The 12,609-nt window shown below is 37.5% G+C and overlaps 2 protein-coding genes across 3 annotated transcripts in view; one reads left to right on the forward strand and one right to left on the reverse strand.

The window, feature by feature from the left end:
- Nucleotides 1–158: 158 nt before the first annotated feature.
- On the forward strand, nucleotides 159–9,212 carry LOC137392010 (zinc finger protein ZFP2-like). Its single transcript, XM_068078598.1, has 9 exons — nucleotides 159–299; nucleotides 1,070–1,175; nucleotides 1,301–1,375; nucleotides 1,508–1,598; nucleotides 3,023–3,144; nucleotides 3,377–3,797; nucleotides 6,995–7,206; nucleotides 7,335–7,452; nucleotides 8,833–9,212. The coding sequence occupies exons 1-9, from the start codon at nucleotides 249–251 to the stop codon at nucleotides 9,197–9,199; spliced, it is 1,563 nt and encodes a 520-aa protein (XP_067934699.1). The 5' UTR covers nucleotides 159–248; the 3' UTR covers nucleotides 9,200–9,212.
- Nucleotides 9,213–9,544: 332 nt separating this feature from the next.
- Nucleotides 9,545–12,609, reverse strand: part of LOC137392009 (F-box and leucine-rich repeat protein 13-like) — a 37,203-nt gene continuing 34,138 nt past the window's right edge. The window contains exons 19-21 of one of the 2 annotated variants that reach the window (XM_068078596.1): nucleotides 11,091–11,173; nucleotides 10,229–10,309; nucleotides 9,545–9,743 (exon numbers count right to left, since the gene is read on the reverse strand). In XM_068078596.1, coding sequence (XP_067934697.1) covers nucleotides 9,548–9,743; nucleotides 10,229–10,309; nucleotides 11,091–11,173 — 360 coding nt within the window. In that variant the 3' untranslated portion in view covers nucleotides 9,545–9,547. Of the gene's footprint in view, nucleotides 9,757–10,228; nucleotides 10,310–11,090; nucleotides 11,174–12,609 lie in introns of both variants that reach the window. The other variant, XM_068078597.1, reaches the window with a different exon arrangement.

A 12,609-nucleotide genomic window follows, 5' to 3' on the forward strand; every position in this document is an offset into this window, starting at 1 on the left:
ACAGTGCTTTACCTATTACCAGCATACTGTGCAGCGAGTGTAATTGCTGCTTAGGTTCTGCAAATTAAACGGGTCGACGGCTATAATGACGTTCCACTTGTAGGTTCGTGGTTAGAATGAAGGCCCGACTGTATTGATTTAGTACCGCTAACTGGAATGGAAGATCGATACTGTAGCTTGGTCGTATCTGCGGTGCTATCTCTGAAGAACAAACTCAAACTTTATAAGTTCATTGAACTTTTTACAATATGACGGACCCATGTGAGCGTTCACCATTTATGCTTGATTTTTTGAAACAGGTAAACTGAACACCACTGATTAACGCAATAAAGATTGCTCATATATAACACCTGTATACACGTTGTTGCTTTATTAACTATTACACAACTAGATAGCATTTTGTCGTATCGTTGAAAAGTACTAATATAACGTATTTAACATAGAAATCACTCTTTTCTCAGGCGTAGTAGTTGAAATTCAATAAATACATGATGTATTTTTGTTTAAAAATCACTTCATTTACAAAATTATCGAAGTTTCAACGCCCAGTCTGGTCACCATTAAAAATAAATAAGAACTTTTTGAAGCTCATATGCGAGTTATGCTGTGTTTCTATGTGGTTTTCTATTCACTAATCATTTAATCAATGTAGCGAATGTGTACCCTGTTCGTTTTAAATAAGAGTGTTGAAAAGCATCAATGAAGGTCAAGACCATCAGCCAAATGATTAAACCTTATGTGGGCTAGAGGTTGGGGGTCTATAACAATTCTAATAAAAGCTTCATTGGGTAACTTGATATGTTCAGTCAGAAATACTTTTTACCAGTGTTTAACTGTACAGCCATACATAACGCTTACTTCCAGCTCTTCGTATATATCACTTTTTTTCTGATTTGGCCGAAAGAATTTTACAAGTAAAGACAGGGTTTTGCGGAGACTATAACATAAGCTAGAAGAATAACCATAACCATTGCAGATGTGTGAAAATGCAACAGAACACTTTAACATGATTATTTTACCAAACGCTTGTTGATAAGCATGGAAATACAGCATGTCTAATGATTTTTAGGTCGAAGCTTTAACAGTTGCATTCCGAAACTTGCCAGCTGAAGACTATAGGGAAGCACTGAGTCACCTGCAAAATTTAGTAGATGTTTTCAGCAGCAGCTGTTCAGGTCAGTTTGTTATCACCTAGAGTACGTTTGAAACCTATCCTTGTTCATTGCAATGGTAAGATAATTTTGTCTTTTCATCAAACTAGTGATATTAATAATTGCAGATAATTGTTGTCTTGTTGCAGAGACGGGTCAGTGCAAGGCAGAAGATACCTGTCAGGTTTGCTTAAAACCATTGACTTTGGAACAGGATGGAGATGGTTAGTTTTGCAAAGGCAGTTTCTCTTAACACATTAACAAGCTTGTAATGTGCAGTGTGAGATGCTATCTTCTATGTACTACAACTAGACTACACTCATATGTTACTAGATCATCTTGTGTAACTTTTGTAGTTAGTTGTAGCTGTGATAGACGGTACTCAGCAGATGATGATTCAAGTTCGGATCCAAACAATAACGCTAACGAATCTCTAAACATGAATGGGTATGTGAAACATTTATTTGAATATTAAACAAAGTACCGTAAAACATAATTGCACGGTACCTCTAATTGAACGTCACCTTTAATTGAACGCCACCTCTATTTGACTGCCACTATAAAAGAAGGGTTGAAAAATAGAGCGCCACACTCTATTTGACCGCCACTTTGACAATCTTTGATTTTTATGAGCCTATAATATAAAGTGATCAGTAGCAAAGTGTCCACAAAATTGTATTAATAATGAATCATTTACATTAATAACGATCAATTCTCTCATGGTCCAACTCCAAAAATTTTCACATTTTCTCATTAAAACTTAGAAAGCAAAACCATAGAAGTAATTAATAACTGTGTTAGGCTAATAGTAGTTCCTTGTTTAACACAGTTTTGATACTTCAAAGCACATCAATATAAAAAGCGGTTTACATTTAGTCAAAGGGTACGTTTAGCGAGCAAAACCTTTACGTGTTGCATTTGTGCTGAATGCAACGCGTAAAAGTTTTGCTCTGCTAAAAAATGGTTTTGAGGCTAATATCGACTAGTTCAGTAATGCAAAAGAAGAGTTGAGGTCAAGAGACATTGTGGAAGGTATTGAACAGCCAGATGATGTTTGTTCCATCGAAAGTAACAATCAGAACTCAGCAATCCAAGCAGATGATGCAAATATTTTTGTTTTAAAAATGTTAACTTTTGTTTCTGCAACGTGTAACAATGGTTCGTTGCTATCACTTGTTCATGAATATATATTTTCAGCATTTGATAGATTATCATTTTATAACTTATAAATTTACAGATTTATACCGTATTATTTGATAGCATCATTTCGGTCATCTGATCATACAATTGATCAATACTCGTAACTCCTCTTTTATTGCACATAAAAAGCTAGTTTTGGCTGCAAACTGTAGCAAGCATAAATGAGTGCAATGAACTTTTACGCAACATTTGTAAATATAGATATAAAATGAAAATATGTCTTCAAATTTGGAGTGAAATAACAATTTAATGCTTTAATAAATTGCGAAGCAAGACACAGGCTATAATATCATCGCATATTAATTGCAAGCAATAAATATCAACTGGTAAAGATATTTCTTGGTTTCTCAATGCATATTTATTGAGAGATATTTTATAAGTTGGCGTTAAGTTAGCAGATTTATTGCATCCAAAAGGTTTAAATAATATCGCTTTACCGGAAAATGAGGGCAAAATATAGGCTACATTCGCTTCCCCCGTAAAAGGACTAAATTTATCTTCCCAAAATTCTAATGAGCCGAATTTGACCGCCACTATAAAGAAAGGTTTGAAAAATAGAGCGCCATGGCGTTCAATTAGAGGTTTTATGGTAGTTACCTTTGGATAAATGATTTTTGTGTGACTTTTGAAAGAAACTTTGGATCTGTTAACACATCATATTAATGTAACAGCGTGAAAAGAAGCAGACGTAAAACAACAAGGCCAAGACGATCGAGTGAACTTTATAATATTAATCTGGAGAAAAGGGAAGATAGAGGTCACCGAAGACAGGATAAATTACCTAAAGCAGATGGTTAGTTCAATAATACTTTATTCTTTGTATTATGGTTGAATGTCTGCAGGGTGTGTCTTTGTCCTAGCGGCTAACTTCCTATTGTTTTTCTTTACAGCTTTGGGATCTACTCAGTTACATCTTCTTTATACATAATGTATAAATACTTTTATACATTTGTCAATTGCTTTCGTGGTGGTTTATTTTCTGTCCTCCATTTCAATGATGATTCATTGTATTGGTTTTTTTCTAGAGGTTGGCTGCCTGGTGGTAAAAGACTTTAAAGGAGATGAGAGGTTTCAGTGTGATCAGTGTGAACTCAAGTTTTCCTACTACGCTGCCTTGCTTCGTCACCTGGACTCGAGGCACAAAACATTTGATGCCAACCAAAAAATTCAAGAAGTTAATAAGAAAGCTGTAACATGTAGCCAATGTGGTGCTACTCTAAGTAGTAAAGGAGCCTTGCATGCTCATATGCAGATGCATGCAGGGCTCCAACCATATCACTGTGATATCTGCTCTAAAAAATTCTCTCTCAAGTCTAACTTGTTGAGACACAAGAGGATTCATGCAGGACTGAAGCCGTATCAATGTGACATTTGTGAAAAGAGCTTCACAGAAAAGCGCAGCGTTGAAGTCCACAGACGTATTCACACCGGAGAAAGACCTTACAGGTTAGTAATTTTATTAAGATAAGCTTTCTAATATCGTAGATATGCTAGCTACTGATCTGTATCTACACAAAACACAGTTGGTCTTTATTGTATGTCAATGTCTAGCTTTCCATAGTGTTTTGAGGTAGATTTAAGACATTGTATGGTAGGAAGTTACCTTCACATATTTTCATGATAAAATATTTAGGCGCTATCACTAGCTGATTAGTTGATGAGCTAAGTAACAAAATTAAATCTACTTCAGAAAGAGTGTTTAGATGACATCTAAACAGGCGTGTTTAGATGTCATTCGGACACGCGTGTTTAGATGTCATCCGGACAAGGGTGTTTAGATGTCATCTGGACAAGCGCGTTTAGATGTCATCCGGACAAGGGTGTTTAGATGTCATCCAGACAAGCTTGTTTAGATTTCATCCGGACAAGCGTGTTTAGATGTCATTCGGACAAGGGTGATTAGATGTCATCCGGACAAGGGTGTTTAGATGTCATCCAGACAAGCGTGTTTAGATGTCATCCGGACAAATGCGTTTAGATGGCATCACGTCAAGCGTGTTTAGATGTCATCTGGATAAGCGTGTTTAGATGTCATTCGGACAAGCGTGTTTAGATGTCATCCAGACAAGCGTGTTTAGATGTCATTCGGGCAAGCGTGTTTAGATGTCATCCGGACAAGCGTGTTTAGATGTCATCCGAACGAGCGTGTTTAGATGTCATCCGAACAAGCGTGTTTAGATGTCATCCGAACAAGCTTGTTTAGATGTCATCTGGACAAGCTTGTTTAGATGTCATCCGGACAAGCGTGTTTAGATGTCATCCGGACAAGCTTGTTTAGATGTCATCCAGACAAGCGTTTAGACGTCATCAGGACAAACGCGTTTAGACGTCATCTGGACAAGCGTGTTTAGATGTCATCCGGACAAGCTTGTTTAGATGTCATCCAGACAAGCGTTTAGACGTCATCAGGACAAACGCGTTTAGACGTCATCTGGACAAATGCGTTTAGACGTCATCGGGACAAGCGTGTTTAGATGTCATCAGGACAAGCGTGTTTAGATGTCATCCGGACAAGCGTGTTTAGATGTCATCCAGACAAGCTTGTTTAGATGTCATCTGGACAAGCGTGTTTAGATGTCATCCGGACAAGCTTGTTTAGATGTCATCCAGACAAGCGTTTAGACGTCATCAGGACAAACGCGTTTAGACGTCATCTGGACAAATGCGTTTAGACGTCATCGGGACAAGCGTGTTTAGATGTCATCAGGACAATCGTGTTTAGATGTCATCCGGACAAGCGTGTTTAGATGTCATCCAGACAAGCTTGTTTAGATGTCATCTGGACAAGCGTGTTTAGATGTCATCCGGACAAGCTTGTTTAGATGTCATCCAGACAAGCGTTTAGACGTCATCAGGACAAACGCGTTTAGACGTCATCTGGACAAGCGTGTTTAGATGTCATCCGGACAAGCTTGTTTAGATGTCATCCAGACAAGCGTTTAGACATCATCAGGACAAACGCGTTTAGACGTCATCTGGACAAACGCGTTTAGACGTCATCGGGACAAGCGTGTTTAGATGTCATCAGGACAAGCGTGTTTAGATGTCATCCGGACAAGCATGTTTAGATGTGATCCGGACAAGCGTGTTTAGATTTCATCCGGACAAGCGTGTTTAGATGTCATTCGGACAAGGGTGTTTAGATGTCATCCGGACAAGGGTGTTTAGATGTCATCCAGACAAGCTTGTTTAGATTTCATCCGGACAAGCGTGTTTAGATGTCATTCGGACAAGGGTGTTTAGATGTCATCCGGACAAGGGTGTTTAGATGTCATCCAGACAAGCTTGTTTAGATTTCATCCGGACAAGCGTGTTTAGATGTCATTCGGACAAGGGTGTTTAGATGTCATCCGGACAAGGGTGTTTAGATGTCATCCAGACAAGCTTGTTTAGATGTCATCCAGACAAGCGTGTTTAGATGTCATCCGGACAAACGCGTTTAGATGGCATCACGTCAAGCGTGTTTAGATGTCATCTGGACAAGCGTGTTTAGATGTCATTCGGACAAGCGTGTTTGGATGTCATCCGGACAAGCGTGTTTAGATGTCATTCGGACAAGGGTGTTTAGATGTCATCCGGACAAGGGTGTTTAGATGTCATCCGGACAAGGGTGTTTAGATGTCATCCAGACAAGCTTGTTTAGATGTCATCTGGACAAGCGTGTTTAGATGTCATTCGGACAAGCGTGTTTGGATGTCATCCGGACAAGCGTGTTTAGATGTCATCAGGACAAGGGTGTTTAGATGTCATCCAAACAAGCGTGTTTTTGCTCATACTCTGCTCCATTGACTGCATTTTTATTAAACTTTTACGGAAACGTGCTATTTCTCATACAGTGGAACCTCTACTTAGAGAATTTTCAAGTCACAAAACCTCTTTTGGTAAAAATTTTGCTTCACCTTAAACAAATTATTTTTTGATACGTCATGCTTTTCAGATTTTGCCCATTTGTTTTTTCATGTTTTTTCTGGCTTGCTTCTTGTGGGTTTCATAGCTAGCGAGAGTGATGAATAATTGTTTTGTTTGTTCTGTAATTTGGAGTTATCATATATTGATACAGAGTAGGACTACTCTTGTTTTTAGCAAATCAAGTTCTGTGTTTCTTGTATGATGACATGGTTTTTCTGTTCGTGCCGATGTAAAAAAATCTGTTTAATCACATTCTTAAAAGCACTTATACCAAACAAAACCAAGACAGCAATACAATGCCCTCCTCTTTTGACCGCCGTTTTCCCACTTCCCGTGGTCTTAGCTTTGCCTTGTGTAGACGGTTAAAGGTAAACATACCGTTTAAAGTTTTTATTCGTTATTTTTCTGCTTTCTATTTTTTCACGTGTACTTTCTTGATTTATTACGCGGTAATATAATTCTAAAATGCATTTGTTACAGTTTTAACCACTACATGTATTTATAATTTATACAAATGTTATATCCAAGTTGTGTTGGGGCTGCGAACAGATTAGGGCAATTAAATGGTAAAATTGGTTTCTACTTACAAAATTGTATACTTATAAAACAACCCTCACGGCGAATTAAGTTTGTAAGTAGAGACTGTACTACAAATTAATTATACTGTACTTTGTATTTACTGGTTCAATCAGCTTCTCACATTTATCTACATTTTATTTTCTGACATTCTTTAGCTGTGACGTCTGTGGCATGAGATTCTCTCAGCTAGGCTCTTGGATGGGTCACCGAGATACTCATAAAGACAAAGAACAAAGCCGTTATGAATGTGAGCCTTGTGCTAAATTTTTCACGCAGAAGGTAGGACTCCACAATCACTGGAAACGACACCATGAGAAGCGGAGGAACCACAAGTGCAGTCAATGTTCATCTTCTTTTTACAGTCTCGGTAAGAGACTGCCTTGTACTTATTCAGCAATACCTTCTCATCAACCTTGCCATGATCTTATGGTGAACCTTAAAGATGGAACCTTTCACCTAATAGAATTTTGGCTTATGCTATACATGTTGTTTTAGAGGAGCTCAGGCTTCATACACTCACTCATAATGGTGAAAAAGCGTTTCTCTGCGCTGAATGTGGGAGATCCTTTCGTCGACAGCAGGGTCTCAAAAACCATATGAAGCAGCACCAACGGTAAATTTTTCTAGTCAAGGTCTTTGTTTAGGCCTCAAGGTTAGGCTGTAGCCTTAAGCTGTGGTCACACGATGGCCGAACCGACTTAGATTTGGAGGTTGTTTTACTTCGGTTCGGCTAAGCCACATGTCACACGGCATCCGAAATCACTTCGCTTCCTAGATACCATACGCATGAAGACAGGACACTGTTTCATTGGTAGTTTTTATGTCTTCGGGCTAAATATTTCTATTGTAAAAAAAAAACTTTGAGGAATAATTAATAATTATAATTACGCAGCAGATTTATCAGAAGATCGTTCAGTTGCTCAAAGATTTTGCCAACCCTTCCCATCAACAAAATTATATTTTTTGTTAACACTTGAATGTTTTTTTATGCTGAGTACATAACAAACAAAAACAGGCGTTATCATAGTACTGTGGTTTTACATAAATAAATCAGTCAATGATTCTTCATCAGGATGAGTATGACACATTACTTCTATTCTACACGAAAGAAAACCACAATAATTCTCTTACATTTATGCAAAACTCAAGTGCAACATCTTACATTTATGCAACACAATCACAAGTCCGGGTGAGCCTTGTCGTAAATTGCTTCATGTTGTTTATTTAACGAAATAAAAAGATCGTCCCATTTCTTTTTTAACTTTGCTCACACGCATGTAAGGAGGAATGTGATGGGGGCTCGCTAGAATTTTAACTAGCCAATAAGAGCAAGGGTTCGGCCACGAAATTTCGAGCAGGACCAAAATGGTTCGTGTCAGCCAGAAATGTCTTCGACCGAACAGTTTACAACTGACAGCGACGTCGTTTTGTGTCGTTTAGTTCCTTTCGGTCCTCGTGTGACCACCCCTTTATGGTACCGACTTCTTTCTCATAATTATGGACTAAATCGATCTACATGGATAACCCTTATTTTATAAAGTAAATTGATACTCATACGAGCTTCTATAATATGATATGCTGATCTTGTAGATATGCCGATGTTGTAGATATGCTGATATCGCAGATATGCTGATGTCGCAGAGGCGCTGATGTTGCAGAGGCGCTGATGTTATAATTATGCTGATGTTGCCTATATGCGTATATTTCAGTTTTGATGATGTTGCAGATATTCTGATGTTGCAGATATTCTGACGTTGCAGATATTCTGACGTTGCAGATATGCTGATGTTGCAGATATTCTGACGTTGCAGATATTCTGACGTTGCAGATATTCTGACGTTGTAGATATGCTGACATTGCAGATATGCTGACGTTGCAGATATGCTGACGTTGCAGATACGCTGATATTGCAAATATACTGTGTCGGTATTGAGCTATCTTTTAAGCCATCATATCCTACAACTGTATCATCACATATAACTCTGTTATGTAGGAACCTGACCACTTTGGACCACGCTTGTCAACTATGTACCGAGACCTTCTCTTCAAGCTGGCTATTATCGGAGCACAAAAAGTTGCATTCACCAGAGATAACTGGAGGAAGGGATGTCACTGCCGATAGTAAACTTGCCAGTAGTATTCATCAACTTGATTCCGCAGTCAGCACTGAGCTGACACCTGCACCCAATGCTAAGCTAACCTCTAATGCCAGTGTTGAATTAGGGGCAGATGCTCTAGTTAGTGAGGACCTCTCAATCTTACCGAAAGATGTTCTCTCAGTCTACTGCAACGATGGAGTCATGGCAGCACCTTCATCCCATGATTTACTAGAAGTCATTAAAGGCCACGTTATGTTCTAGCTGTCACCTCAATGTTGTGGTCATGTCGTTGAATCTATTGAAGCTACTTTAACTATTGTACATTCATTTTTCAAAACTGGAACCAAATTTCTCTGTTTATCAACTATTGATCTAGTCATGTGAAATACTAGTCTGTCATCCTTATTTCTACAGGACTTTTGTCCGCAAGTCCTAGCCTCTGTGCACATGCTTGGTACAGTTGAGCTTGTATTTATCAAAACCTGCTTATAAAGAAGGTCAAAAGGCTATGCTTCAGTATATTTTTATTAACCGTCATTTGTTGTCAGTATTTGTATGTTTTACTTACAACTTTTTTGTATTATGGAGCAGCATTTATTGTGTTTTACTCTATATAGGTTTATAAACAGATTTTAGGAAATATATAAATGTAGTGAAACAAGACATGGATGGCTTCTTTAATGCACAAAAAGATCCATAAAAAGATAAATTAAGTGTATCAGGTACTGGGTACAAGTCAGTAGTTGAAATGAGCAGGAACTTCATCATCTGTCCACTCAACTCTTGGTACGGACACCAGCATCTTCTGCACAGAACGTCTGCAAACAATGCAGGAAGTCATGATTGACAATCGCATATCACAAAAACACAAAACAATCTGATTAGTTGAATTAAACGCAAACTTGTGTTGAGACATGTGATGTTTCTGCAAGCTAGCTATACAGGTATTCTTAGTTTGTGTAGCAAGTGTTAAAACTAGCTTAACCTTGAGAAGCTGATAGTCTATTAATTAGGAAAAATTCAGTACAATTAATAATAGTACATGTACTAGGAATAGAGAAAATAGAGACCAAATTCAAACAGTAGTGCGGGTAAAGCCTAATTACACTTTTTTATGTTGGACTTGGAGAAGAAGTCGACTTCATATGCTTATTGACACCATTGCTGTACAGTGCTGACACATTTACTGATATCTATGCGGTACAACACTGGCATATTAGCTAGTAACCTTACAGCACAGTACTAATACCCTAGCTGATATCTATACAGTACTGTATTTAAGCGACTTACTTGCTGATAGCTTTACAGTAAAGCACTGATACGCTCCTCAGGTTTTTGCAACCTTTTCGAAGGTACCTCATGGCCTTGTCACTGCAGATACAGAATATGAAAGCGATGATGAGAGATATCATGGGATATCCGGCTGTACCAGTGTCAAGGATGGCCAGCAGTCACCTTGAACAACTGAACCCAAAAGAGCTCATGTTATATAAGTTCCTTAACAACCGCAATAGCTTTGAAAAGAGCAGAGGTATCTAGCCATACTATTATACATGAATGTAAAACATTGATTCATTTCATAATGCTGTAAATTAATATTCATGCGTTGAGCTTTATGTAAACGGACAACAGCTTTAGGTATGGTTTCGTAACTTTTAAAATTACAAAATATTTTAAACTATCAAAATGTTTTTATTTACAAAAACAACGCTAAAGGATGGACTCAGTAGGTGCTGAAGCAAGAGATGTATGTGTGACATTTGATGCATTAAACAAGTGATCATAAACTGTCACTTATGAGCAAAAGTTAAAACCTCTTGCACGCATTCACTAGCAATGCAATATCATAGCTGAGCCCCTAGCCAAAGATCTGTCATTGCAAATTTTTCACAGTTTTATATCTAGCTCTCCAGTGAGTTTCTCTTGTCATTTTACCTGAATAGTTTAGACTTTGCATCAATAAAGAGAAAAGACAAAGAACATAAAAATAGAGACAAACTAGACGTATCCTATATTCACATAAGACATTGAAGCATATCCAAGCTACTCATAACTGAGCATTGACATGTCAGATACTGGCTGAACAGTTTAAACTATTTGCCCACCACACAATGAGATAACATAAAAACTAGACAAGATAACTTTCACTTACGTCAGCAGTATGCATCCGCTCATATTAAGCTCCCGCAGATAGTGGCAGACACCAGACAAATACTGTACACTCTGATCTGTCAACTGTGCAAAAGAAACGGTATGACTAGCCATGTTTCTTAAACTTTATTTGGCAGATGAAATGCTTTTCATAATGTGCCGTTAAAACATAATTTAAAGAAAAGCGAAAACAAGTTTGACTTTAGAAAACGGATTTCATGAATGACCACAATGTGTTTCTATATCGCAACACTGTGCAGAACCATGGTTGTCTATCAAAGGCAGCAATGTGGCATCGGTGAGCAGCAGTTCTATTTTAAGACTGAACCAGTAAAGAACTATATTTGTCTAGTACGAAAAGCTGAAGATGTTGCAATGAAATTACATTACAAGAGCATACTGTAAAACCTCTATTTGAAAATAAGATTTTAAAAAAACTATTTGTCAGTTTCTAGCCCACAGTTCCTAACTCGGTTGCGGAATGTTATACAAATGTTATAAAATGTTATACAAATGTTATAAAAATTATACAAAACTATTTTCTTATGTCCGTGGTACTACTGATTACATATAATCGCCAACACAGCTACACATTTTTCAAACCGACTACAACTCATAGGCTATAATCTCACAAATAGTTATCTTTTTTAAATATTACCCTATTTGAACGTCACCTTTATTTGAATGGCACTTCTATTTGACCACCACTTCTATTTGCCCGACACTTCTATTTGACCACAACTTTTTGACATTTTTAATCTTTCGCAAGCCCATAATAGCAAGTGATCAGTAGAAAAGTGTCCACACAAATGTGCTGATAATGACTCGATTACATCAATAACAATTAATTCGTTCGTTGTTTCTGTTTGTATCGAAGTCTGGTTTGCAACTCCAAGTCTTTAGGTTGTTTCGTTAAAAACTTTGATTGCAATACCATAGAAATAATTAGTAACTGTATCAGACTAATAGTAGTTCCTTGTTTAACGCGGTCTTAATATTTCGACGTATATAAAAAATGTTTTAGCAATTACAATGCTTTCAACGACTTGTGCTAAGCACGCATCTGGCTAAAAGTTTATCATTATTTTTGCGAAAAGTTTTTCAAATAGCAACGCATAAAAGTTTTGCTCCGGTAAAAAAACTGTTTAGACGCTAATATCAACTAGTTCAGCAGCACAGAAAAAGAGTGAAGGTCAGCAAACACTTTGGAAGAGATTGAACAGCTAGAAGATGATGACATGGCTTCATACGAAAACAACAATCAGAATGCAACCTGCCGAGTGGCATACAATGCAAATATTTTTGTTTCAATTATAATTTTTGTTTTTGCATGTATTATAATTATGACTCGTCAATTGTTCTTGAATATATATTTGTAGCATTTGATAGATTATTATTATCAAACTTATAAATTTGCAGATTCATAGCATATTATTTGCTACCATGATTGTGGTAATCTGAACTCAGCTTACAACGGATCGACACTCTGCTCGTAACTCCTGTTCTGTTGCACATAAAAA

Source organism: Watersipora subatra, chromosome 3 (genome assembly GCF_963576615.1).
Source record: "Watersipora subatra chromosome 3, tzWatSuba1.1, whole genome shotgun sequence".
Lineage (NCBI taxonomy): Eukaryota > Metazoa > Bryozoa > Gymnolaemata > Cheilostomatida > Watersiporidae > Watersipora > Watersipora subatra.

Bases quoted from the DNA above. Each gene is read 5' to 3' on its own strand.
- LOC137392010 (XM_068078598.1), top strand. From the start codon at position 249: ATGACGGACCCATGTGAGCGTTCACCATTTATGCTTGATTTTTTGAAA. The intron at 1,176-1,300 runs GTCAGTTTGTTA...GTCTTGTTGCAG, and splicing joins TTTCAGCAGCAGCTGTTCAG to AGACGGGTCAGTGCAAGGCA. The intron at 7,453-8,832 runs GTAAATTTTTCT...TCTGTTATGTAG, and splicing joins CATATGAAGCAGCACCAACG to GAACCTGACCACTTTGGACC.